Source organism: Cyclopterus lumpus, chromosome 17 (genome assembly GCF_009769545.1).
Source record: "Cyclopterus lumpus isolate fCycLum1 chromosome 17, fCycLum1.pri, whole genome shotgun sequence".
Lineage (NCBI taxonomy): Eukaryota > Metazoa > Chordata > Actinopteri > Perciformes > Cyclopteridae > Cyclopterus > Cyclopterus lumpus.
Window position 1 is genome coordinate 22249272 of NC_046982.1, and position 26498 is coordinate 22275769.

At 43.5% G+C, this 26498-nt stretch overlaps 2 protein-coding genes across 2 annotated transcripts in view; both read right to left on the minus strand.

Annotated features, from left to right (window-relative positions):
* Positions 1–8106: 8106 nt before the first annotated feature.
* cavin4a (caveolae associated protein 4a) lies at positions 8107–16021 on the minus strand. The gene is made up of 2 exons (XM_034554860.1): positions 15614–16021; positions 8107–8685 (listed from the first exon to the last, which is right to left on the minus strand). The coding sequence occupies exons 1-2, from the start codon at positions 16019–16021 to the stop codon at positions 8107–8109; spliced, it is 987 nt and encodes a 328-aa protein (XP_034410751.1).
* A 6227-nt stretch (positions 16022–22248) lies between these two features.
* Positions 22249–26498, minus strand: part of tmeff1a (transmembrane protein with EGF-like and two follistatin-like domains 1a) — a 30708-nt gene continuing 26458 nt past the window's right edge. Inside the window, exon 10 of the mRNA XM_034554866.1 lies at positions 22249–22333. Within this exon, the coding sequence (XP_034410757.1) occupies positions 22249–22333 (85 nt within the window). The remainder of the gene's footprint in view (positions 22334–26498) is intronic.

A 26498-nucleotide genomic window follows, 5' to 3' on the forward strand; every position in this document is an offset into this window, starting at 1 on the left:
CAGGATGCCATCGCTCCTCTGCACCTCCTCTGTGCTCAGCTAACGCGTAACAAACAGGATGCTATCGCTCCTCTGCACCTCCTCTGTGCTCAGCTAACGCGTAACAAACAGGATGCTATCGCTCCTCTGCACCTCCTCTGTGCTCAGCTAACGGGTAACAAACAGGATGCCATCGCTCCTCTGCACCTCCTCTGTGCTCAGCTAACGCGTAACAAACAGGATGCTATCGCTCCTCTGCACCTCCTCTGTGCTCAGCTAACGGGTAACAAACAGGATGCCATCGCTCCTCTGCACCTCCTCTGTGCTCAGCTAACACGTAACAAACAGGATGCTATCGCTCCTCTGCACCTCCTCTGTGCTCAGCTAACGCGTAACAAACAGGATGCTATCGCTCCTCTGCACCTCCTCTGTGCTCAGCTAACACGTAACAAACAGGATGCTATCGCTCCTCTGCACCTCCTCTGTGCTCAGCTAACGCGTAACAAACAGGATGCTATCGCTCCTCTGCACCTCCTCTGTGCTCAGCTAACGGGTAACAAACAGGATGCCATCGCTCCTCTGCACCTCCTCTGTGCTCAGCTAACGCGTAACAAACAGGATGCTATTGCTCCTCTGCACCTCCTCTGTGCTCAGCTAACGGGTAACAAACAGGATGCCATCGCTCCTCTGCACCTCCTCTGTGCTCAGCTAACGCGTAACAAACAGGATGCTATCGCTCCTCTGCACCTCCTCTGTGCTCAGCTAACGCGTAACAAACAGGATGCCATCGCTCCTCTGCACCTCCTCTGTGCTCAGCTAACGCGTAACAAACAGGATGCTATCGCTCCTCTGCACCTCCTCTGTGCTCAGCTAACGCGTAACAAACAGGATGCTATCGCTCCTCTGCACCTCCTCTGTGCTCAGCTAACGGGTAACAAACAGGATGCCATCGCTCCTCTGCACCTCCTCTGTGCTCAGCTAACGCGTAACAAACAGGATGCTATTGCTCCTCTGCACCTCCTCTGTGCTCAGCTAACGGGTAACAAACAGGATGCCATCGCTCCTCTGCACCTCCTCTGTGCTCAGCTAACGCGTAACAAACAGGATGCTATCGCTCCTCTGCACTTCCTCTGTGCTCAGCTAACGCGTAACAAACAGGATGCTATCGCTCCTCTGCACCTCCTCTGTGCTCAGCTAACGCGTAACAAACAGGATGCCATCGCTCCTCTGCACCTCCTCTGTGCTCAGCTAACGCGTAACAAACAGGATGCCATCGCTCCTCTGCACTTCCTCTGTGCTCAGCTAACGCGTAACAAACAGGATGCTATTGCTCCTCTGCACCTCCTCTGTGCTCAGCTAACGCGTAACAAACAGGATGCTATCGCTCCTCTGCACCTCCTCTGTGCTCAGCTAACGCGTAACAAACAGGATGCTATCGCTCCTCTGCACCTCCTCTGTGCTCAGCTAACGCGTAACAAACAGGATGCTATCGCTCCTCTGCACCTCCTCTGTGCTCAGCTAACGTGTAACAAACAGGATGCCATCGCTCCTCTGCACCTCCTCTGTGCTCAGCTAACGTGTAACAAACAGGATGCTATCGCTCCTCTGCACCTCCTCTGTGCTCAGCTAACGTGTAACAAACAGGATGCCATCGCTCCTCTGCACCTCCTCTGTGCTCAGCTAACGCGTAACAAACAGGATGCTATTGCTCCTCTGCACCTCCTCTGTGCTCAGCTAACGGGTAACAAACAGGATGCCATCGCTCCTCTGCACCTCCTTTGTGCTCAGCTAACGCGTAACAAACAGGATGCTATCGCTCCTCTGCACCTCCTCTGTGCTCAGCTAACGCGTAACAAACAGGATGCCATCGCTCCTCTGCACCTCCTCTGTGCTCAGCTAACGCGTAACAAACAGGATGCCATCGCTCCTCTGCACCTCCTCTGTGCTCAGCTAACGCGTAACAAACAGGATGCCATCGCTCCTCTGCACTTCCTCTGTGCTCAGCTAACGCGTAACAAACAGGATGCTATTGCTCCTCTGCACCTTCTCTGTGCTCAGCTAACGTGTAACAAACAGGATGCTATCGCTCCTCTGCACCTCCTCTGTGCTCAGCTAACGTGTAACAAACAGGATGCCATCGCTCCTCTGCACCTCCTCTGTGCTCAGCTAACGCGTAACAAACAGGATGCTATTGCTCCTCTGCACCTCCTCTGTGCTCAGCTAACGGGTAACAAACAGGATGCCATCGCTCCTCTGCACCTCCTCTGTGCTCAGCTAACGCGTAACAAACAGGATGCTATCGCTCCTCTGCACTTCCTCTGTGCTCAGCTAACGCGTAACAAACAGGATGCTATCGCTCCTCTGCACTTCCTCTGTGCTCAGCTAATGTGTAACAAACAGGATGCCATCGCTCCTCTGCACCTCCTCTGTGCTCAGCTAACGCGTAACAAACAGGATGCCATCGCTCCTCTGCACTTCCTCTGTGCTCAGCTAACGTGTAACAAACAGGATGCCATCGCTCCTCTGCACCTCCTCTGTGCTCAGCTAACGCGTAACAAACAGGATGCTATCGCTCCTCTGCACCTCCTCTGTGCTCAGCTAACGTGTAACAAACAGGATGCTATCGCTCCTCTGCACCTCCTCTGTGCTCAGCTAACGTGTAACAAACAGGATGCTATCGCTCCTCTGCACCTCCTCTGTGCTCAGCTAACGTGTATCTCTCTCTCTTGAAATAAATCAAAATGATGGTTTCTGGGCGGCGCCGCTGCTCAGAATCACAGATTTGCCGGAACGAAGGAGGGAAAATTAATTAACGGCACTTTCGCGCCGCTTTTCCGAGGCTTTCGTGGGCGACAACCCGTTAGCGGTGAAGCGCCTCCCGCGGACCGTGACCGATGTTCACGTCTTTCCCAGTTTGTCGAGGTTGTAAAAAGCAGCTGACGGCCTGCAGAGCGTCTGCAGCTCGTCCACAGTCACAATTACGTTGAACACAGGCCAGGAGCTCGCTGAGTCACCAGTCAACACGGTCACTGGTTCAACCAAAGCACCGGCAGCGTCTCCGGCTGCGAGTTTACCGTGTTGACCACCCCCGAACTGTTGGTGGCTCCATTTTAAAAGTGAATAAAGTCAAACTGTGAGTCTCTTTATCGAGTTTGACGTTCTGTTCATGAACTCAGATATCAGAGTTGATCATTTCTCCTCCAATACTTTACATCTGGACATTAATGTGTTCTATCCCCACTGTTGTTTCGGTTTCATTCTCCATCTTATGGTGGTTGATGTTCTTCCATAGCTTTACAAACAGTTTGTTACGTAACGTACGCGAGTTAAGAATGTAAGTTAGGTAACAAAAGAAAGATAAATAAAGGTCCAATGAGTTTTGGTTTCAGACAGGACTCAGACATCGGTCTGCTGGGTGAAAGTTCTGTGTTTGTTTGACCTGCTTGAACGTCCAGGTGGGTCAGATAGGAGGGGAGCTCCTATCTGACCCACCTGGACGTTCTTGATCTTAATAAGACTAATAATGATAATAATCATACAGGTGACAAAGAAAGCCTTGGCGCTGCTTTTTGACGAACCGAGTTTAGCCTTTCTGTACTTATTGTCCCTTTTATAAACTGATAATAATATCAATAATAAGCTAATAAAGACTGATGAAGCTTCAGTTCCATTTTACAGTCGGTAAAACTTTCTGTTTGCAGTTTTTAGCCGTTCAACAATCTGGTTTCCAGAGATATGTTTGATGTAAACATCTTACCAATGATCAGACTGCGACGTCAGAGTATTTATTATATTCATGTTATTGTTGAAATCATATCGTTGTCCTTTCAGAATAAAGCTCTTTAATAGCAGACTCAGATCGCAGCTCATTTAATTGATTCTCTCTCCTCATCTCTTCAGGTTTATGCTGCAGCCGGTTGGTTTGATTGGACTCTTGGAGGAAATAAGAGCCCCGGTGTTTGTTTTAGGGCCAATAAATTCTCCCTTGACAAACCCGCCCCACAGAAGACGAGTCGAACTGTAAATTGCCTCCACAGCGAAGCGGAATGATTGGCATTTCATTCAGACGAGCGCAATCTGGACCTCTGCTGACTCGGCTGAGTGATCGTGGTTTAGTGGTTTAATTTGAGCCGCGGATGAATGGCATCAGAGGGAGATGGTCGGATCACAACTGGGTGGAAAGATAAGCCAGCATCAAAGGGTCAGACCTGATGCAGATGATGAGTATAATTATGAGGATAATACTCTGATGAGTCCTTCTGTACTGTCCTATATTAAATAAGTTACTAAAGAACATTTCCGAGAACATTAAATTAATGCGTACAGTTTCTCCAATCCTGATGTTCTTTTTTTTCTTTTTTTGTTGTCTTATGTTTTATTGTTATGTGCGAGAGGCAATACAATTAAGGGAAATGAGGCAGAACAGGTCGAAGAAAAATGACTTTAATAAATCAATGTGAAGTTAACAAGCAGGAGGTCCAAGCAAGTAAACAAATCCAGATGAGCGAGGCCGGTCAAAAAGCAGGCAGCCGATATCAGGCAGAAAGAAATATACAGATAAAGATATAAATACAGATGCAGGTGTGGGAAGAGATACACATACAGGTAGAGGTAGGGATGCAGATAATCTGCACCTACAGGTAAAGGTACAAATACAAACACAAATATAAATGCAGACATAAATACAGGTGTAAATAGAGATACAGAAGCAGAAGGTCCGATAAAGATCTCTATCTAGAGATAGAGATAGAGACAGAGATAGATATACAAAGCAGATGCAGATAGAGGTAGAGGAAGATATATAGGTCAATATAGAAGAAGATATAGAGATATAGAGATAGAGTTAGATCTAAAGATAGAGATAGAGATAGAGGACGAGGTAGAGATAGAGGAAGAGATATTTATATATAGATATAAATAGAGATAGAGGTAGATATAGAAGAAGATATATAGATATAGAGGTAGAGGAAGAGGTAAAGGTAGAGATAGAGGAAGATATAGAGGTAGAGGAAGAGATAAAGGTAGAGATAGAGGAAGAGATATTTATATATGAATATAAATAGAGATAGAGGTAGATATATATAGTGGAAGAGATAAAGGTAGAGATAGAGGTAGAGATATTTATATATAAATATAAATAGAGATAGAGGTAGATATAGATAGTGGAAGAGATAAAGGTAGAGATAGAGGTAGAGGAAGAGATACAGATACAGATGCAGAAAGAGGTAAAGGTAGAGATAGAGGAAGATATATATATATATATATATATATATATATATATATATATATATATAAATAGAGATAAAGGTAGAGATAGAGGTAGAGAGTTAGTTGCAGATCCACCACTACTTCCACTTGCTGTTAGTGTGTTATAATCTCTATTATATCACGTAGCTCACAATAACAGTTGCTCGATATATTTCGTCACTCTTGTAGAACATCATCACTTACTAAATGTGAAGAGGTCCATATTCAACGTGTAGAAACCTCCAACTCCAATATGTCTTCCCGGTGGCTGCAGTTTAACAGGTGAGTGACGGTCAGTCGAACTGACCGCGACAGGTGTGGGCGGAGCCGAATGCGTCAAACAACATCAACGCTGGTTTATTTGTCACCTGTCTTGAATACTTAAGTAACGCCCCTTCTGTAGTTATTTCATCTCCAAATACGATCTTTTCATTGTTGTGGCTTCCTGTGGAGACGGAAGTGTATTTAGGAAAGACTGTATTCATATACGCGGAGCAAGAAGGACGTAAGCGAAAGCGTTTGCCAAGAATGTTTTTTAATCAAGAACGAAACACACATTAAAATTAATAACTTTGTAGGATATCAAACGAACCGTTGTATGAGGTGACCTTCGAACAACGAGATAAAATCAAAAAACTAGTGAGCTAAATGGAAGTGTAACGATTAAAAAGCTGTGATTTAAAATCGAAGACTTTACAATAAGACAACTTCTACAAATAGCAGTAAAGTGTTCATATTTAACGTTTTTGCAAAAACGTGGTGCGGAAATACGAAATGATCCGTCGTTTGAGGACACGTCGTCAAACGTGCAAATTGGCTGATTTACGTTTCCTTCCACCAGCAAATCCACTCGTCACAATGAAAGAAATGTTGGTCCAAACAATTCTCAAATATGTCTTTTTTACGAGGGATGTAATAAATTAACGTTCGCATGAAACATTTCATTTTTGTTGTGTTTTTTGATTCAGCATACCAGTTCACAGAGGTTTCACGAGAGCTTTATTTATAGAAAAACAACAACAACAACACAGCTGTGATTCACTGTAAAGCGTCAAAACTGGATTGAGATGATTGTAAAAATTACTAAACATCTGAGCTGTGATCAAAAATTCAAAAATTAAAACAAACCCAGAAGAGTTCAAATCAAACCAAAAACTTTCAATCTACTGCATAAAATACACCATCAACAGTTTCACTCACCAGACACAAATAAATAGGTTGTGAAACCAAACAGAAGTTAAAAGCTAAACAGGAAGTGCAGTAAAGATAATAGATAATGACATCACTACATAAGCCAAACGTCTACAGAGAATACGAGCAGCATCTAAAACTCCCGATGAAAGCTGTGACCTCGGTGAGCTCACGGAACTTCAAAAGAAACTATGAATATAAAGCAGCGAAACTGGACATGAACACATTTGCTTTAACATTCATAAGCCAGAAAAAAGCTCAAAAAGCTTTGAAGCCGCCGCCGCCTCGTCTCAAACGGCCTTAAAGCGTCACCTCAGCCCGATGTCTAAAACACCACGATCCTCCCGACCGCGTTCATGCAACGTTTTATCACCTGCTGGACCAAGAGTCGCCGGTTTGAAACGACACAGCGGACATGTTCAATATTCCCGTTTGATGCAGGCAGAAGAAAAAAAAACAGAATCTTCGATAGTCTGGATAAACATGTTTAAGGGGAAATCGAAGGAGGTTGAGAGACTTTTCATTCGCCTCAATGCCGACCTTTGAATTTATGTTTTCATTTGAACAACGTCGTCGGTTTCCGGACCGTTGAATCTTCGTCCACATTATCCACTTTCTTTTGTTTTGCCGAAATCAATCTCCTTGAACTTGTTTTGTCCTGTATTTCATCTTGGTTCTAAATGCTCTGAACTACATTCATAAAAAGAAGTGTCGATGGAAAAATAATTATTAATGCTAACCGCTAACCGCTAACCCGTACCTCCATGACGATGTTTCAGTGTTTGTGAAATGAATGCTGGGAAATGAAGTCCCAGACTTTGTTAAATCTCTTTAAAAGCGTAGCCGTCTATCTAAGCAATCGCTGCTGTAAAGTGTGTCTCCATTACGGTTATTTTGCCTACGGAAGCCGGTCTGACGTTGGTATTTTGTTTCCTCTCCAGGCTCTCAGAGACCAGCTGAGACCTGCGCAGACCAAATCTTTTTATTTTTACCTCACCAGTTTTGACAGTATGTTCAACATTATATGTACATCCAGGTGAAAGATCAACATTCATCATCATCCTTCTTTTCCTTTCAGCTGTCGTGTCCAAATAAACCTCACCCGGTCACCCGGTCACCTGGTCACCAGGTCACCCGGTCACCCGGTCACCAGGTCACCCGGTCACCTGATCACCCGGTCACCTGATCACCCGGTCACCCGGTCACCTGGTCACCCGGTCACCAGGTCACCCGGTCACCCGGTCACCAGGTCACCCGGTCACCTGGTCACCAGGTCACCTGGTCACCCGGTCACCGGTCACCTGGTCACCAGGTCACCAGGTCACCAGGTCACCTGGTCACCCGGTCACCATCTCACATCTCAAATTTGGACTCGCAAATTCGTCAAAGGAAATCAAAACCAGATTTTCTTTTTCTTTGTGCGTTCAATAACGAGATTCTCACATTCGTGTCGAGCTCTTTCAATCATTTGATTGATAAAACCTGTCAGCAGATAAACACCTGACAGAGTAAAGTGACTCGAATCAACACCCTGACAATAGGTTTTAATAAATAACCAGTGTCATATCTCAAGAACTTCTTCCGTTTTAAAACATTCATCGACAGCGACCAATCACAGACCTTCTCTCTAAATCCTCGGCATCGTGTGCTCTCTCCAGTGCCCCGCCTCCGCTTTGCGTCCGATCCGATCTACTTCCCGTAATCCTCTTCTCCTATCCGGGTGGCACCGGCCTCTTCCACGGGCCCCTCCCTCTTGGTTTCCATGGCGACCTCGGTGTAGGCGACCGGCTTCTCCTCCACCGGGGCCTGGTCCCGGAGCTCGGCCTCTGCGCCCTCCTGGCCCTCGGCGACGGCTCTCTCCTTCTTCAGCTTGATGCGGAAGGTCTCTTTGTTCGGCGCTTTCTTGGCGATGTTCTCCTTCAGCCGCTCGCCGGACTGCTTCAGCCGCTCGCCGGCCTGGTGCATCTTGTCCCTCCTCTCCGGCGGCATGACTTTGTCGCCCAGGTTGTGGAACTTGGTGCCCAGGTTGCCTTTGGTTTTGCTCATGTTCTCCTTGGAGAAGGCGGCCTTCAGGGTCTCGGTGCTCTTCGCCACTGACTTCTTGATGCGGGCGGATCGCGAGGGGTCGGCCTCCTCCACGCTCAGGTACTCCTCATCGGAAGAGAGGTCGACGGGGACGTCGTAGAGGTCGGGTTCGATCTCCAGCCCGTCCAGGCCGGATCCTTTGGGAGACTTAGTGACGGCGACTGACGGGACCTCGTTCTCACCCTGCAGAGAAGAAGACAGTCAGGACAGCAAGTCTAGAGAGAGACCACCGAGACCATGAAACCATCAGACCCAGGTATGCGCACCGTTAATGTCTCAAGGTCATCCTGGGTAATGTTGAAAATCAGTTACTTCAGGGTAATATTGGGTGATGAAGACATCCTAAACTGAGCGTCATAATTTAAATTGTTAGTTTAAGACCACAAACTCAACTTATGTTACAAGCAAACGTATTTAGGCCAAACAACGATGTTTTTCTAATCCTGATGAACTGGTTTTGTTTCCTAAACCTGAACCTCCACTTGCGAACCTTTGGCATGAAGATACGCAAAAGGCTGCAGCAGTAAAATAAAGAGTAGTGACGAGATCACGGTGGACTTTCAGGACTTCCGGTCTTTGAAGGCCAGAAACACGTTCGGGACCTTTCTATGAAACTGATATTGCATGTTAGAACATTACAGTTTAGTTCCTCTGAATCTTCTTACTTATTAAGCATCTAGTGAACTCTTTCAAGTTTGGACCCCCCCTGATTTGTTCATAACATTCAATTCCACAAGGACCTCTCACTGTACTGGACTCACAGAGATGAAGCCGATGCCCGTCTCTTCTTTCCATTATAGATAAATTACTAGGTTTCTCATTGATGCCGGACCAGATAGAAAACCTGATATTCCTCTGAGAGTCTGTCAGACCTGCAGCCTCTGAAAACACTGGCATCTTCATGGGATCAAGTTTGTCTATTTTTAAGATGAGGAGTAACCGAGACTCATTCAGACGAGAAGCTGCTGGCAGGAACACAAGATGGCCGCTAATAACAACGACACCATCTGGTTTGAGCAATGGGGCGATGTCGGTCGATCCAGTCTGAAATATCTCATCGACCATTGGATGAATTGTAAAGACATTCATGTTCCCGTCAGCAACATTAATACATTTGGTGATCCTCTGACTTTTCATCTAGCGCCGTCATCAGGTCAAAATATCATTGAGATATGTTTAACAACGTTAACCACTCTTAATAACGTTAACCACGTTAAACAACGTTAACTACGTTTAACAACGTTAACTATGTTTAATAACGTTAAGCACGCTTAATAACGTTAACCACGTTAAACAACGTTAACCACGCTTAATAACGTTAACCACGTTCAACAACATTAACTATGTTTAATAACGTTAACCACGCTTATGACGATAACCACGCTTAATAACGATAACCACGCTTAATAACGTTAACTGCTTAATAACGTTAACTATGCTTAATAATGTTAACTATGTTTAATAACGTTAACCACTCTTAATAACGTTAACTATGCTTAATAACATTAACCACGTTTAACAACGTTAACCACGCTAAACAACGTTAACCACGTTTAACAACTTTAATTATGTTTAACAACTTTAATTATGTTTAACAACTTTAACTATGTTTAATAACGTTAACTATGTTTAACAACGTTAACCACGTTTAACAACTTTAACTATGTTTAACAACTTTAACTGTTTAATAACGTTAACTATGTTTAACAACGTTAACCACATTTAATAACATTAACCACGTTTAATAACATTAACCACGCTTAACAACGTTAACTATGTTTAACAACGTTAACCACGTTTAATAACATTAACCACGCTTAACAACGTTAACCACACTAAACAACGTTAACTATGTTTAATAACGTTAACCACACTAAACAACGTTAACTATGTTTAATAACGTTAACCACGTTTAATAACGTTAACCACGTTCAACAACGTTAACTATGTTTAATAACGTTAACCACGTTCAACAACGTTAACTATGTTTAATAACGTTAACTATGTTTTACAACGTTAACCACGTTCAACAACATTAACTATGTTTAATAACGTTAACTTTGTTTAACCACGTTAACCAGGCTTAATAACGTTAACTATGTTTAATAACGTTAATCACGTTCAACATTAACTATGTTTAATAACGTTAACCACTCTTAATAACGTTAACTATGTTTAACAACGTTAACCACGTTCAACAACGTTAACCACGTTCAACAACGTTAACCACGTTCAACAACGTTAACTATGTTCAACAACTTTAACTATGCTTAATAACATTAACCACGCTAAACTACGTTAACTATGTTTAATAACGTTAATCACGTTCAACAACATTAACTATGTTTAATAACGTTAACCAGGCTTAATAACGTTAACTATGTTTAACAACGTTAACCACGTTCAACAACATTAACTATGTTTAATAACGTTAACTATGTTTAATAACGTTAACTATGTTTAATAACGTTAATCACGTTCAACAACATTAACTATGTTTAATAACGTTAACTATGTTTAATAATGTTAACTATGTTTAATAACGTTAACCACTCTTAATAACGTTAACTATGTTTAACAACGTTAACCACGTTTAACAACATTAACTATGCTTAACAATGTTAACCACGTTTAACAACATTAACTATGTTTAATAACGTTAACCACGTTTAACAACATTAACTATGTTTAATAACGTTAACCACGTTTAACAACATTAACTATGTTTAATAACGTTAACCACATTTAACAACATTAACTATGTTTAATAACGTTAACCAGGCTTAATAACGTTAACTATGTTTAACAACGTTAACAACATTAACTACGTTCAACAACGTTAACCGCGCTTAACAACCCTAACCACGCTTAACAATGTTAACTATGTTTATTAACGTTAACCACACTTAACAACGTTAACTATGTTTAACAACGTTAACTATGTTTATTAACATTAACTATGTTTAATAACGTTAACTATGTTTAATAACGTTAACTATGTTTAATAACGTTAACCAGGCTTAATAACGTTAACCACGTTTAACAACGTTAACTATGTTTAACAACGTTAACTATATTTATTAACGTTAACTATGTTTAATAACGTTAACTATGTTTAATAACGTTAACTATGTTTAATAACATTAACCACGCTAAACAACGTTAACTATGTTTAATAACGTTAACTATGTTTAACAACGTTAACTATGTTTATTAACGTTAACTATGTTTATTAACGTTAACTATGTTTAATAACTGCCCTCGATGGACTGGCGGCCTGTCCAGGGTGTCCCCTGCCTTCGCCCTATGTCAGCTGGGATAGGCTCCAGCGCCCCCGCGACCCTAATGAGGATAAGCGGTATTGAAAATGGATGGATGGATGTTTAATAACGTTAACTATGTTTAATAACGTTAACTATGTTTAATAACGTTAACCAGGCTTAATAATGTTAACCACGTTTAACAACGTTAACGATGTTTAACAACGTTAACTATGTTTAACAACATTAACTATGTTTATTAACGTTAACTATGTTTATTAACGTTAACTATGTTTAATAACGTTAACTATGTTTAATAACGTTAACCAGGCTTAATAACGTTAACCAGGCTTAATAACGTTAACCACGTTTAACAACGTTAACTACGTTCAACAACGTTTTCTGCGCTTAACAACGTTAACCACGCTTAATAATGTTAACTATGTTTATTCACGTTAACCACACTTAACTACGTTAACTATGTTTAATAACGTTAATCACGTTCAACAACATTAACTATGTTTAATAACGTTAACCAGGCTTAATAACGTTAACTATGTTTAACAACGTTAACCACGTTCAACAACATTAACTATGTTTAATAACGTTAACTATGTTTAATAACGTTAACTATGTTTAATAACGTTAACCACGCTTAATAACGTTAACTATGTTTAATAACGTTAACCACGCTTAATAACGTTAACTATGTTTAATAACGTTAACCACGCTTAATAACGTTAACTATATTTAATAACGTTAACTATGTTTAATAACGTTAACCACGTTTAACAACATTAACCACGTTCAACAACTTTAACCACACTTAACAATGTTAACTATGTTTATTAACGTTAACCGTGCTTAACAACATTAACCACGTTCAACAACGTTAACTATCTTTAACAACATTAACCACGTTCAACAGCGTTAACTATCTTTAACAACGTTAACCACGTTCAACAACGTTAACTATCTTTAACAACGTTAACCACGTTCAACAACGTTAACTATCTTTAACAGCGTTAACCACGTTCAACAGCGTTAACTATCTTTAACAACGTTAACCACGTTCAACAACGTTAACTATCTTTAACAACGTTAACCACGTTCAACAGCGTTAACTATCTTTAACAACGTTAACCACGTTCAACAACGTTAACTATCTTTAACAACGTTAACCACGTTCAACAACGTTAACTATCTTTAACAACGTTAACCACGTTCAACAACGTTAACTATCTTTAACAGCGTTAACCACGCTTAACAACATTAACCACGTTCAACAGCGTTAACTATCTTTAACAACGTTAACCACGCTTAACAGCGTTAACTATCTTTAAAAACGTTAACCACGTTCAACAGCGTTAACTATCTTTAACAACGTTAACCACGTTCAACAGCGTTAACTATCTTTAACAACGTTAACCACGTTCAACAGCGTTAACTATCTTTAACAACGTTAACCACGTTCAACAGCGTTAACTATGTATAACAACGTTAACCACGCTTAACAACGTTAACTATCTTTAACAACGTTAACCACGTTCAACAGCGTTAACTATCTTTAACAGCGTTAACCACGTTCAACAGCGTTAACTATCTTTAACAACGTTAACCACGTTCAACAACGTTAACTATCTTTAACAACGTTAACCACGTTCAACAACGTTAACTATCTTTAACAGCGTTAACCACGCTTAACAACATTAACCACGTTCAACAGCGTTAACTATCTTTAACAACGTTAACCACGCTTAACAGCGTTAACTATCTTTAAAAACGTTAACCACGTTCAACAGCGTTAACTATCTTTAACAACGTTAACCACGTTCAACAGCGTTAACTATCTTTAACAACGTTAACCACGTTCAACAGCGTTAACTATGTATAACAACGTTAACCGCGCTTAACAACATTAACCACGTTCAACAACTTTAACTATGTTTAATAACGTTAACCACATTCAACAACGTTAACTATCTTTAACAACGTTAACCACGTTCAACAGCGTTAACTATGTATAACAACGTTAACCGCGCTTAACAACATTAACCACGTTCAACAACTTTAACTATGTTTAATAACGTTAACCACGTTCAACAACGTTAACTATCTTTAACAACGTTAACCACGTTCAACAGCGTTAACTATCTTTAACAACGTTAACCACGTTCAACAGCGTTAACCACACTTAACAATGTTAACTATGTTTCTTAACGTTAACCACACTTAACAACATTAACCACGTTCAACAGCGTTAACTATGTTTAACAGCATCAACCTTCACCATTTAATAACGTTTAGTACGTGTTCCAACGTTAAATGTCATTGTTTCAAAACGTTAACAACTTTATCCGCCCCCGTTTAACAATGTTAACCGCGATACTACTGGTCATTAATGTCCATTAATGCAGCTTTATGATTCTTCATGTTCTATATATTCACACTACGTTACATAACATTATCTTTAAGTGTTTTACAGGGCGGTCCTTGCAGCAGCAGGTCAGGATGATTGACCCCCCCCTTCTATATGTGCCACATATATGATAAGCTGCCATGTCAGACCCAGTGAACAGCAGTTCAGAGCGTGTCCCCAGTGGCACTGGGCTGAAGGCTGAAGGCTGAAGGCTGAAGGCCCAGAATAGGTCTCTGTCACGGATCCACAGCAGCTGTTTGCAGCACATAGCGGCCCCGTTTCTATTCTGAAGCCTGGACCTTAAAGAGGACGCCGTCCCCCTCGAACACAGACTGCTGAACGTATGACTGCAGACCGGGAGGGGTTTAGTTTTATCACTTTTTAAAAAGATTTTAGTTTAGGAGAAATTAAATGAAATGTCACTTACACTTGTAAATCTAATTAATAGGCACAAACTATTATATAATTGAGAGCCCAATTCAGGGGATAAAGATAGATTGTAAAAATAAATTGACAAATGGAGCAAAATATCATCTGAAATATTAAAGCAATTTAAACAAAGTTTTCACTCTCTGCCAGAAAAAAATGCAGTTTTCATCTCCAACCAAACCGATTCGTAGTGAATCAAATTGCTTCAGATTATTATCGGGTAGCAAAGCCTCCACAAGCCACGCCTCCTCAACGCCAGTATAAAGCCCGCCCATCAGCGGCCTCCTCAACCAACAAGTGCCCCAGAAGTATTCTTTGCATTTTTAAAGGTCGCGTCACGTTTCACCTTCGCTTTATTAAAGACTCAACGAGAACATTTGTTCCAGCAAAATGTGGATTTTTAATTTTTTTAGGCCCTCAAGCGGTCGCAGTCCGTGTTTCAGATGAACCTGATCATCATGACAGATGTAAGGAGGATCCTTCTCCATGAAGATCTCACAGCTCAGCACTGACTCGGTTCCCTCCTGAAGGGACGAAGCCACTTCTTTGTTTTGTTATTTTTAACTTGACCTGATAATCCAGAGAGGAGCGACGTGTTCTCAGAATCCAACGTGTTGCCCTCACTGTTAAATATTATTCTTAATCAGCTTCGAACTGTGAGCAACAACTTTATGCCAAAAACACGTCATTTCACATTAAAGAGTTCTGATTGGAAGTGGGCGGGGCTTAATTCGACGAAGATGACGTCATACTTCTATGTGCCAATCAGGATTTGGCATCATGTAAATCACAGTTTGTTGAATTGATCTTCTTCATAAACTTAAACAGGAAGATTTCAAACCATATTTTAAAGGGCTTTATGGAAGTTTGAACATCATTTCTGTTGTAACTTATTTTAAGGTCAACCTAATTAGATTTTAAACGGAAAGTAACGGACAATGTCTCTGTGCACAAAACCAACAGATTTAATTGAGGCCGCGTTGCGTTCAGAACACTTTCTTACCTGATAGATGACGACGCGGAACTTGTTGCGGGTGAGCAGCTCATCCTGCGTGGATTCGACCTTCTTGACGCGAACGTTTTGCTTCTCCACTCGCGCCCGCACCTCCTTGACGTTGGCGCTGACCTTGCGGGTCTTCTGCAGGAGCTTCTCCACCGTGCCGCTGGTGTCGGTGTGGTCCTTGGCCAGCTTCAGGACGTCGCCCTGGATGGTCTTGATGTTGTTCTCCAGGTCCAGCTGACGCTCCTCCATGCGGTGCTGGCAGGACTGGACGTTGTCGATGATGCCGGCCACGCGCTCCAGCAGAGACAGGATGGTCAGGGCGCTGATGGGGTTCCCGGCCTCGTCCTCCACCCCGACGATCTCCAGCTTCTCCTGGACGCCCGCCGTGCGATACTTGTGCTGATCCATTGCCGGGGTTTCGATGACGAGCTACTATCTCTAACTTCGAATTTCTTGGAAACTTTCCTAATAGTTGAAGACTTGTGGCTGAGTTTGGGGAACGGGACCAGGACCAGGACCAGTGGAGTTACCAACTGGCAGACCGGAGAGAGGCAACACCCAACCGCTGGGACCCAAACTCAGGTCGGGGACAGGGGGAAGGGGAAACTCCACCCACCCCTCTCAAAAAAGGCTTCAGGATCCAAAGAGAACCTGAATTCAGACCTCATCGGGATGTGGGCCAGGCAGTGAACTCAGACACCCTCCCCCCCCCCCCCCCCCCCCCCCCCCACGCTAAAAATAAAAGCTCTTTGTAAGGCGACACTCGGACATATTGGGAAGACGCGAAGCAGCGGATGATGGAAATCCCCGTCCGTGTCCGGCTCTGCTTTGTTAAGAGCCACGCAGACCGATTCATAACTTTACGTTAAGCAGCTCCGGTTTCATGTCCATCAACAGCAGCTTAGGAGTCCTTCTGCAGCTCCACAGTGACCACAGGGGGGCTCAGTGGTCTGGTTACACAGCGCTGCCGTGTTTTTGGGGGGATTAAACATCACAGCTGCCCGTTGCTCTTCCCCACGCTGGTGAGATCTGAAGCTCTTTATAGGACTGAGGAGGCTCAACGTGACCCGGCTGCAGCCACTGAACTAAAGGATTCATCTGAGCATCGGGTACCTTCACAGGAGGCAATGTGTCTGCAGTGGTCTTCAGCTCACAGTTGGACCAAGTCATGGACTGGCTTTGTGGCTTCTTGATGTGCTGACCCTGAATACACATGGATGTGTTACATATAATCCTGTAAATCCTTTTGGGCTTCCTCTCAACGCAGTCAGTGCTCATTCTCATTTTTCTCTTGTGTTGCGTTTCTTCTTTGAAACCAGTGGAGCACGAAGCTAAAGAAGTTCAACTTTCGAGTACAGAAAAACCCAAATCATCCAGACTATCGTCTCCTTAGCCCCGCCTCCCAGTCTCAAGGGAAGAAAATACATCTGGATTCAACTATTAGTACATTTGATAACTTGTAAGACATAATCGTTTAAATGAGGGCGGTTCATGTGTTCATCTTCAAATATCCAGACATCTTGTTCCCAATGCAAGTCAAACGTGTCTGTTTGGGGCTCCGTGGCATCGTGGTGGACCAACATCTGCTGCTACCTGGTCTACAAGGTGTGTCCCGCCTACAGAGGTCTACCCCAGGACCAGGAGCGTTAGTTGGGACACGACTGAAGCCAGCAGCTGGTCCTGTCCCTGAACACCCCCCACACCCAGACTCTACTTTAACCCTATATTTAGTTCCACGTGCCCGAGTCGCTGCTCCGGTTTGGGCTTCTGCAAACCAGCATTTAATTAACCCGACAGGTGGGCGGAGTCTAAACGAGAACATCGATGTTGAGTCACGTGGACTCGAGTCACGACACATCGGCAGTTATTTTAACCCAAAACCAAACGAAGTATTTCGACATCTTCCCTGAAATGAACTTTGTTGTTTCCCGTGAAGACGAAAGTTTATTTTGAAACGACTGTCGAGAAGTAACAAGAACATGAGAATGAACTTTTGGTCAAAATATCCTTCGCACCGTTAAGTGAGGAGACGTCGATGCTTCTCTTCACGAAGCTGCTCCACGTTGACATTAATACACAAAATGCTGTAAAGGAACGAAGAAATATGAAGTTTATTTTGTTATGAAACAGAAAGAAATCCAAACATCTGAGAAGCTTGAGGCAGATTCCTTTTATACTTTATACACACACACACACACACACACATGCACGCTCACACACACACACACATGCACGCTCACACACACACACACACGCACTCACACACACGCTCACACACACACACACATGCACGCTCACACACACACACACATGCACGCTCACACACACACACACACGCACTCACACACAAACACACACATACACAAACACTCACACACACACACACACACACACACACACGCACTCACACACACACACACACACACTTCACAGGAAGTGGATACGCTGTGAAACGCACAAACCTCCCTTTAATAAGGAGATTAAATAAAGAGGAGCACCACACTGCACATTAAAAAACATTTCCTTTTTTATTTAGACCAAAAGAGCCTCAAAGTCGACATGCAGAACAAGTCAAACACATTCTAGTCACATTTAGAGTCGCGGCTGCAAAGGTCGACGTAGCGACGCTACAGAAAAGCTAACTGAAGAAGTGAGGGTCAGGCACCAGGAAACACGTCCTTTGTTGTCTTTCTTATTGTTGTTGTTTTCCTGTAAACATCTTTTGTGCGTCCTCACTCTGAACTCGTCGACGCTCGGTTCCTGTTGGACGTGTTTAGAAGTGGGCGTCGTCGTGGCGACGTCACCCGTTGGTTTGTGCATTCATGTTTTGAAGACTTTGGGAGATTTCGCCGTCGCCATCTTGGATTTCGGCGGTCGCCATTTTGTTTGTTTTATTTGCAACCAGTGAACAGGAAGTGGCCACATGTGGACTGAGGAGGAGGGTCCACGTCTCTGGTGTCGACCTGTCAATCACCTTGTATCTTTATACCAAGTCGGTTGCTGACAGACGGGTCGACGTTGGGCGTAAAGGCGCCGCAGCTCGTGGTCATCAGACGCCGAAGGGAGTCGAGAACCGGTTGACATAAAAGGTCAAAGTTCATATCTGAGAATGAGCTCCGGTTGTCCCGGTGAAGTCATGACGGCGCCGGATCAGATCAAAAAGTGGCGCCAGAGAACAACACATCTATTTGAGTTATTTTATTCATAAAACCAGATCTCGAGTTGGACTCTTCGGGTCTCGGTACCTTAAAAGGTCAAAACGGCCGAACTTCACAAAGCTTGAGTTGAATCTCATCCACTTATCCTGACAATGCCTTTGAAACTAATTGATTTTGGTCCCAACCTTTATGGTTCTAATGCTGGTGCTAACGGGCTCTGCAGCTACTGAACAGGGCCGCCATCTTTCCCCGTCCGCCCTCCAGCAACTGGTGGAGCGATCCATCTACATCCTGTCCTCGTCCCCTACATCCTGTCCTCGTCCCCTACATCCTGTCCTCGTCCCCTACATCCTGTCCTCGTCACCTACATCCTGTCCTCGTCCCCTACATCCTGTCCTCGTCCCCTACATCCTGTCCTCGTCACCTGTCCTCGTCCCCTACATCCTGTCCTCGTCCCCTACATCCTGTCCTCGTCACCTACATCCTGTCCTCGTCACCTGTCCTCGTCCCCTACATCCTGTCCTCGTCCCCTACATCCTGTCCTCGTCCCCTACATCCTGTCCTCGTCACCTGTCCTCGTCCCCTACATCCTGTCCTCGTCCCCTACATCCTGTCCTCGTCCCCTACATCCTGTCCTCGTCACCTGTCCTCGTCCCCTACATCCTGTCCTCGTCACCTGTCCTCGTCCCCTACATCCTGTCCTCGTCCCCTACATCCTGTCCTCGTCACCTGTCCTCGTCTCCTACATCCTGTCCTCGTCCCCTACATCCTGTCCTCGTCTCCTACGTCCTGTCCTCGTCACCTGTCCTCGTCACCTTCGTCCTGTCCTCATCTCCTACGTCCTGTCCTCGTCACCTACATCCTGTCCTCGTCACCTGTCCTCGTCCCCTACATCCTGTCCTCGTCCCCTACATCCTGTCCTCGTCCCCTACATCCTGTCCTCGTCACCTGTCCTCGTCCCCTACATCCTGTCCTCGTCACCTACATCCTGTCCTCGTCCCCGGATTGGTTTCCTCTCCCTTTTTTCCTGTAATTTGGGTTTCAGACCAAACGAGGGAGGCGTTCAAGGGCCCTCGGTCTCGTTTTGCGGTCTCAGCTTTAGATCTTGAACTGTCAGTGGAGTTCATGCAGTTTTACATCAGGAAACTAGAATGTGTTCAATTATTGGAACAAATCCGCTTTAAACAAAGATCCTCAGCTCGTCTTGAGAGGTTCCCCTCGGACTTGAGACGGAGGCTTAAACAGGAAGGGGAGGAGCTTAACACTCAAGGACGAGACAAGTTGGTGAAAAGCTTCTGACAGTTCACAAGGAAAGAGGACGTTGGAAAAGGCGTCATCATCATCATCATCATCATCATCGGGTGTAAACTTCCTGTCGACATTGTTTGGATCGTTGTTCTTCGCTATGTTTACGCAACATGAATAAGAGTTCATGGTGGAGTAAAGTGCACACTACTCACATCTGAGCACACGTCAACTGAAGTGTGTTTTCCTGAAGGATTATTCTACTTTTGATCCTCTGTGCTTGGAATGTCTCGCTGAGGAGAAAATAAACAAAAACAAACAAAAAACAACAGAAGAGAAAAGACACAATTATTCTTTCACATTCAAAGAGAAAACTTGACTTACATTAAAAGATACACTTTAAGAGTTGACCTCCGTTTGCAGCCGACGCTCTTCTTTTACAATCCTCAGGTTTTCAGGCAAAGATGCAAAAAAAAAAAAAAAACATTCCTCCGAGCGTCAAAATCCAAACGAATGTGTTCGTCGTGGAAGCAGAAGTGCTTTTAATGTTTCCCACGCGTCCATTCATCAGTCCGACTTTTGGGATTTCCATCTCCGTCGGATCTCTGACGGAGGCTTTTCTTTTAAGTTGAAACTACACCACGGTACACAGTTCTCACAAGTCATGCGAATATACAGGAACTAGAATTTAGAAAAGCAACGCTTGAAATTAAAGTAAAAACTACTTTAAAGAAAATGATTCTCATAATAATACATACTTGTTGAACACAGTGAAGTCTTTAAGAAGTGTAAACATGTCTGGCCCCCACTCACCTCCTACATGAAAACTAAACACTGCATTTGGTGATCAGCTGCACATTATCAAAGTAAAACGAGAGAGGCGTCGGAATAATGATATTCAATAAATACACATTCCAGAGGGGCAGTTTGCCAAATACCGTATTTAAAAAGCACTTCAACAAAACCTCCAATGAAGAAATTCAGCTAGCGGGGCAAGTTAATGATTTAGAGTGATGAGGAGTGATGAGGAGTGATGAGGAGTGATGAGGAGTGATGTAGAGTGATGAAGAAAGATATAGAGTGATGTAGAGTGATGAGGAGTGATGAGGAGTGATGTAATAATAATAATAATAATCCATTTAATTTATATAGTGCTTTTCTAGATACTCAAAGACACTTTACATTAGACACCGTAGACACAGCTACGGGGAGCAATGCAGGGTTAAGTGTCTTGCTCAAGGACACATCGACTAGGGCGGGGATTGAACTGCCAACCCCTTGATTGAAAGACGGGCATGCTAACCACTGACCCATAGTCGCCCCACATGTAGAGTGATGTAGAGTGATGAGGAGTGATGAAGAGTGATGTAGAGTGATGTAGAGTGATGAGGAGTGATGTAGAGTGATGAAGAAAGATATAGAGTGATGTAGAATGATGTAGAGTGATGTAGAGTGATGAAGAAAGGAGTGATGTAGAGTGATGAAGAAAGGAGTGATGTAGAGTGATATAGAGTGATGAGGAGTGATGTAGAGTGATGAAGAAAGGAGTGATGTAGAGTGATGAGGAGTGATGTAGAGTGATGAAGAAAGGAGTGATGTAGAGTGATGAAGAAAGGAGTGATGTAGAGTGATGAAGAAAGGAGTGATGTAGAGTGATGTAGAGTGATGAGGAGTGATGTAGAGTGATGAAGAAAGGAGTGATGTAGAGTGATGAAGAAAGGAGTGATGTAGAGTGATGAAGAAAGGAGTGATGTAGAGTGATGTAGAGTGATGTAGAGTGATGAAGAAAGGAGTGATGTAGAGTGATGAAGAAAGGAGTGATGTAGAGTGATGAGGAGTGATGTAGAGTGATGTAGAGTGATGAAGAAAGGAGTGATGTAGAGTGATGAAGAAAGGAGTGATGTAGAGTGATGAAGAAAGGAGTGATGTAGAGTGATGAGGAGTGATGTAGAGTGATGAGGAGTGATGTAGAGTGATGTAGAGTGATGAAGAAAGGAGTGATGTAGAGTGATGAAGAAAGGAGTGATGTAGAGTGATGAGGAGTGTTCTCGTACTTGGTGGCAAAGGAAGACTAAATGATTCCCGTAGAATTGGCTCCAGGAGGTGAAATGAGGCCCTGACATAAACATCTCATTCTTCTTTTTAATGGAGAGAAAAACGTTTTCACCAAATCTACGTTAAAAAAAGTTTCCCACACCGTAAGAAAAAACGTATCAAAACGAACGACCGCGGCTAAACCATCCGGGAGTTAGTGTCCGAGGAAAAGTGCCCCAGGTTTTGTTTCTGCCGGCGACCTCGGTTGTTTTTAGGACATTTCCTGAAGAGACACAGACAGAATAATAAAGATTAATATGGAATTAACAAGATGTCAGACCTGACATTAATGTAGACGTTAGCATCAACAACACCCAAAACACCAGCAGTCTCATGAGCTACAACAACAACAACACCCAAAACACCAGCAGTCTCATGAGCTACAACAACAACAACACCCAAAACACCAGCAGTCTCATGAGCTACAACAACAACAACAACAACACCCAAAACACCAGCAGTCTCATGAGCTACAACAACAACCAAAACACCAGCAGTCTCATGAGCTACAACAACAACAACAACAACACTCAAAACACCAGCAGTCTCATGAGCTACAACAACAACAACACCCAAAACACCAGCAGTCTCATGAGCTACAACAACAACAACACCCAAAACACCAGCAGTCTCATGAGCTACAACAACAACAACAACACCCAAAACACCAGCAGTCTCATGAGCTACAACAACAACCAAAACACCAGCAGTCTCATGAGCTACAACAACAACAACAACAACACTCAAAACACCAGCAGTCTCATGAGCTACAACAACAACAACAACACCACCCAAAACACCAGCAGTCTCATGAGCTACAACAACAACAACACCCAAAACACCAGCAGTCTCATGAGCTACAACAACAACAACACCCAAAACACCAGCAGTCTCATGAGCTACAACAACAACAACAACAACACCCAAAACACCAGCAGTCTCATGAGCTACAACAACAACCAAAACACCAGCAGTCTCATGAGCTACAACAACAACAACAACAACACTCAAAACACCAGCAGTCTCATGAGCTACAACAACAACAACAACACCACCCAAAACACCAGCAGTCTCATGAGCTACAACAACAACAACACCCAAAACACCAGCAGTCTCATGAGCTACAACAACAACAACAACACCCAAAACACCAGCAGTCTCATGAGCTACAACAACAACAACAACAACACCCAAAACACCAGCAGTCTCATGAGCTACAACAACAACAACAACACCCAAAACACCAGCAGTCTCATGAGCTACAACAACAACAACAACAACACTCAAAACACCAGCAGTCTCATGAGCTACAACAACAACAACAACACCCAAAACACCAGCAGTCTCATGAGCTACAACAACAACAACAACACCCAAAACACCAGCAGTCTCATGAGCTACAACAACAACCAAAACACCAGCAGTCTCATTAGCTACAACAACAACAACAACAACACTCAAAACACCAGCAGTCTCATGAGCTACAACAACAACGACACCCAAAACACCAGCAGTCTCATGAGCTACAACAACAACACCCAAAACACCAGCAGTCTCATGAGCTACAACAACAACAACAACACTCAAAACACCAGCAGTCTCATGAGCTACAACAACAACAACACCCAAAACACCAGCAGTCTCATGAGCTACAACAACAACAACAACAACACTCAAAACACCAGCAGTCTCATGAGCTACAACAACAACAACACCCAAAACACCAGCAGTCTCATGAGCTACAACAACAACAACAACAACACTCAAAACACCAGCAGTCTCATGAGCTACAACAACAACAACAACAACACCCAAAACACCAGCAGTCTCATGAGCTACAACAACAACAACAACACCCAAAACACCAGCGGTCTCATGAGCTACAACAACAACAACAACACCCAAAACACCAGCAGTCTCATGAGCTACAACAACACCCAAAACACCAGCAGTCTCATGAGCTACAACAACAACAACACCCAAAACACCAGCAGTCTCATGAGCTACAACAACAACAACACCCAAAACACCAGCAGTCTCATGAGCTACAACAATAACAACACCCAAAACACCAGCAGTCTCATGAGCTACAACAACAACAACAACACCCAAAACACCAGCAGTCTCATGAGCTACAACAACAACAACAACAACACCCAAAACACCAGCAGTCTCATGAGCTACAACAACAACAACAACACCCAAAACACCAGCAGTCTCATGAGCTACAACAACACCCAAAACACCAGCAGTCTCATGAGCTACAACAACAACACCCAAAACACCAGCAGTCTCATGAGCTACAACAACAACACCCAAAACACCAGCAGTCTCATGAGCTACAACAACAACAACAACAACACCCAAAACACCAGCAGTCTCATGAGCTACAACAACAACACCCAAAACACCAGCAGTCTCATGAGCTACAACAACAACAACAACAACACCCAAAACACCAGCAGTCTCATGAGCTACAACAACAACAACAACAACACTCAAAACACCAGCAGTCTCATGAGCTACAACAACAACAACAACAACACCCAAAACACCAGCAGTCTCATGAGCTACAACAACAACACTCAAAACACCAGCAGTCTCATGAGCTACAACAACAACAACACCCAAAACACCAGCAGTCTCATGAGCTACAACAACAACAACAACACCCAAAACACCAGCAGTCTCATGAGCTACAACAACAACAACACCCAAAACACCAGCAGTCTCATGAGCTACAACAACAACACCCAAAACACCAGCAGTCTCATGAGCTACAACAACAACAACAACAACACTCAAAACACCAGCAGTCTCATGAGCTACAACAACAACAACACCCAAAACACCAGCAGTCTCATGAGCTACAACAACAACAACAACAACACTCAAAACACCAGCAGTCTCATGAGCTACAACAACAACAACAACACCCAAAACACCAGCAGTCTCATGAGCTACAACAACAACACCCAAAACACCAGCAGTCTCATGAGCTACAACAACAACAACAACAACAACCAAAACACCAGCAGTCTCATGAGCTACAACAACAACAACAAAAACAACAACACTCAAAACACCAGCAGTCTCATGAGCTACAACAACAACAACAACACCCAAAACACCAGCAGTCTCATGAGCTACAACAACAACAACAACACCCAAAACACCAGCAGTCTCATGAGCTACAACAACAACAACAACAACACCCAAAACACCAGCAGTCTCATGAGCTACAACAACAACAACAACAACAACACCCAAAACACCATCAGTCTCATGAGCTACAACAACAACAACAACACCCAAAACACCAGCAGTCTCATGAGCTACAACAACAACACCCAAAACACCAGCAGTCTCATGAGCTACAACAACAACAACAACACCCAAAACACCAGCAGTCTCATGAGCTACAACAACAACAACACCCAAAACACCAGCAGTCTCATGAGCTACAACTACAACAACAACACCCAAAACACCAGCAGTCTCATGAGCTACAACAACAACAACAACACCCAAAACACCAGCAGTCTCATGAGCTACAACAACAACAACAACACCCAAAACACCAGCAGTCTCATGAGCTACAACAACAACAACAACAACACCCAAAACACCAGCAGTCTCATGAGCTACAACAACAACAACAACACCCAAAACACCAGCAGTCTCATGAGCTACAACAACAACACCCAAAACACCAGCAGTCTCATGAGCTACAACAACAACAACAACAACACCCAAAACACCAGCAGTCTCATGAGCTACAACAACAACAACAACAACACCCAAAACACCAGCAGTCTCATGAGCTACAACAACAACAACACCCAAAACACCAGCAGTCTCATGAGCTACAACAACAACAACAACACTCAAAACACCAGCAGTCTCATGAGCTACAACAACAACACCCAAAACACCAGCAGTCTCATGAGCTACAACTACAACAACAACACCCAAAACACCAGCAGTCTCATGAGCTACAACTACAACAACAACACCCAAAACACCAGCAGTCTCATGAGCTACAACAACAACAACAACAACACCCAAAACACCAGCAGTCTCATGAGCTACAACAACAACAACAACACCCAAAACACCAGCAGTCTCATGAGCTACAACAACAACAACAACACCCAAAACACCAGCAGTCTCATGAGCTACAACAACAACAACAACACCCAAAACACCAGCAGTCTCATGAGCTACAACAACAACAACACCCAAAACACCAGCAGTCTCATGAGCTACAACTACAACAACAACACCCAAAACACCAGCAGTCTCATGAGCTACAACAACAACAACAACACCCAAAACACCAGCAGTCTCATGAGCTACAACAACAACAACAACAACACCCAAAACAC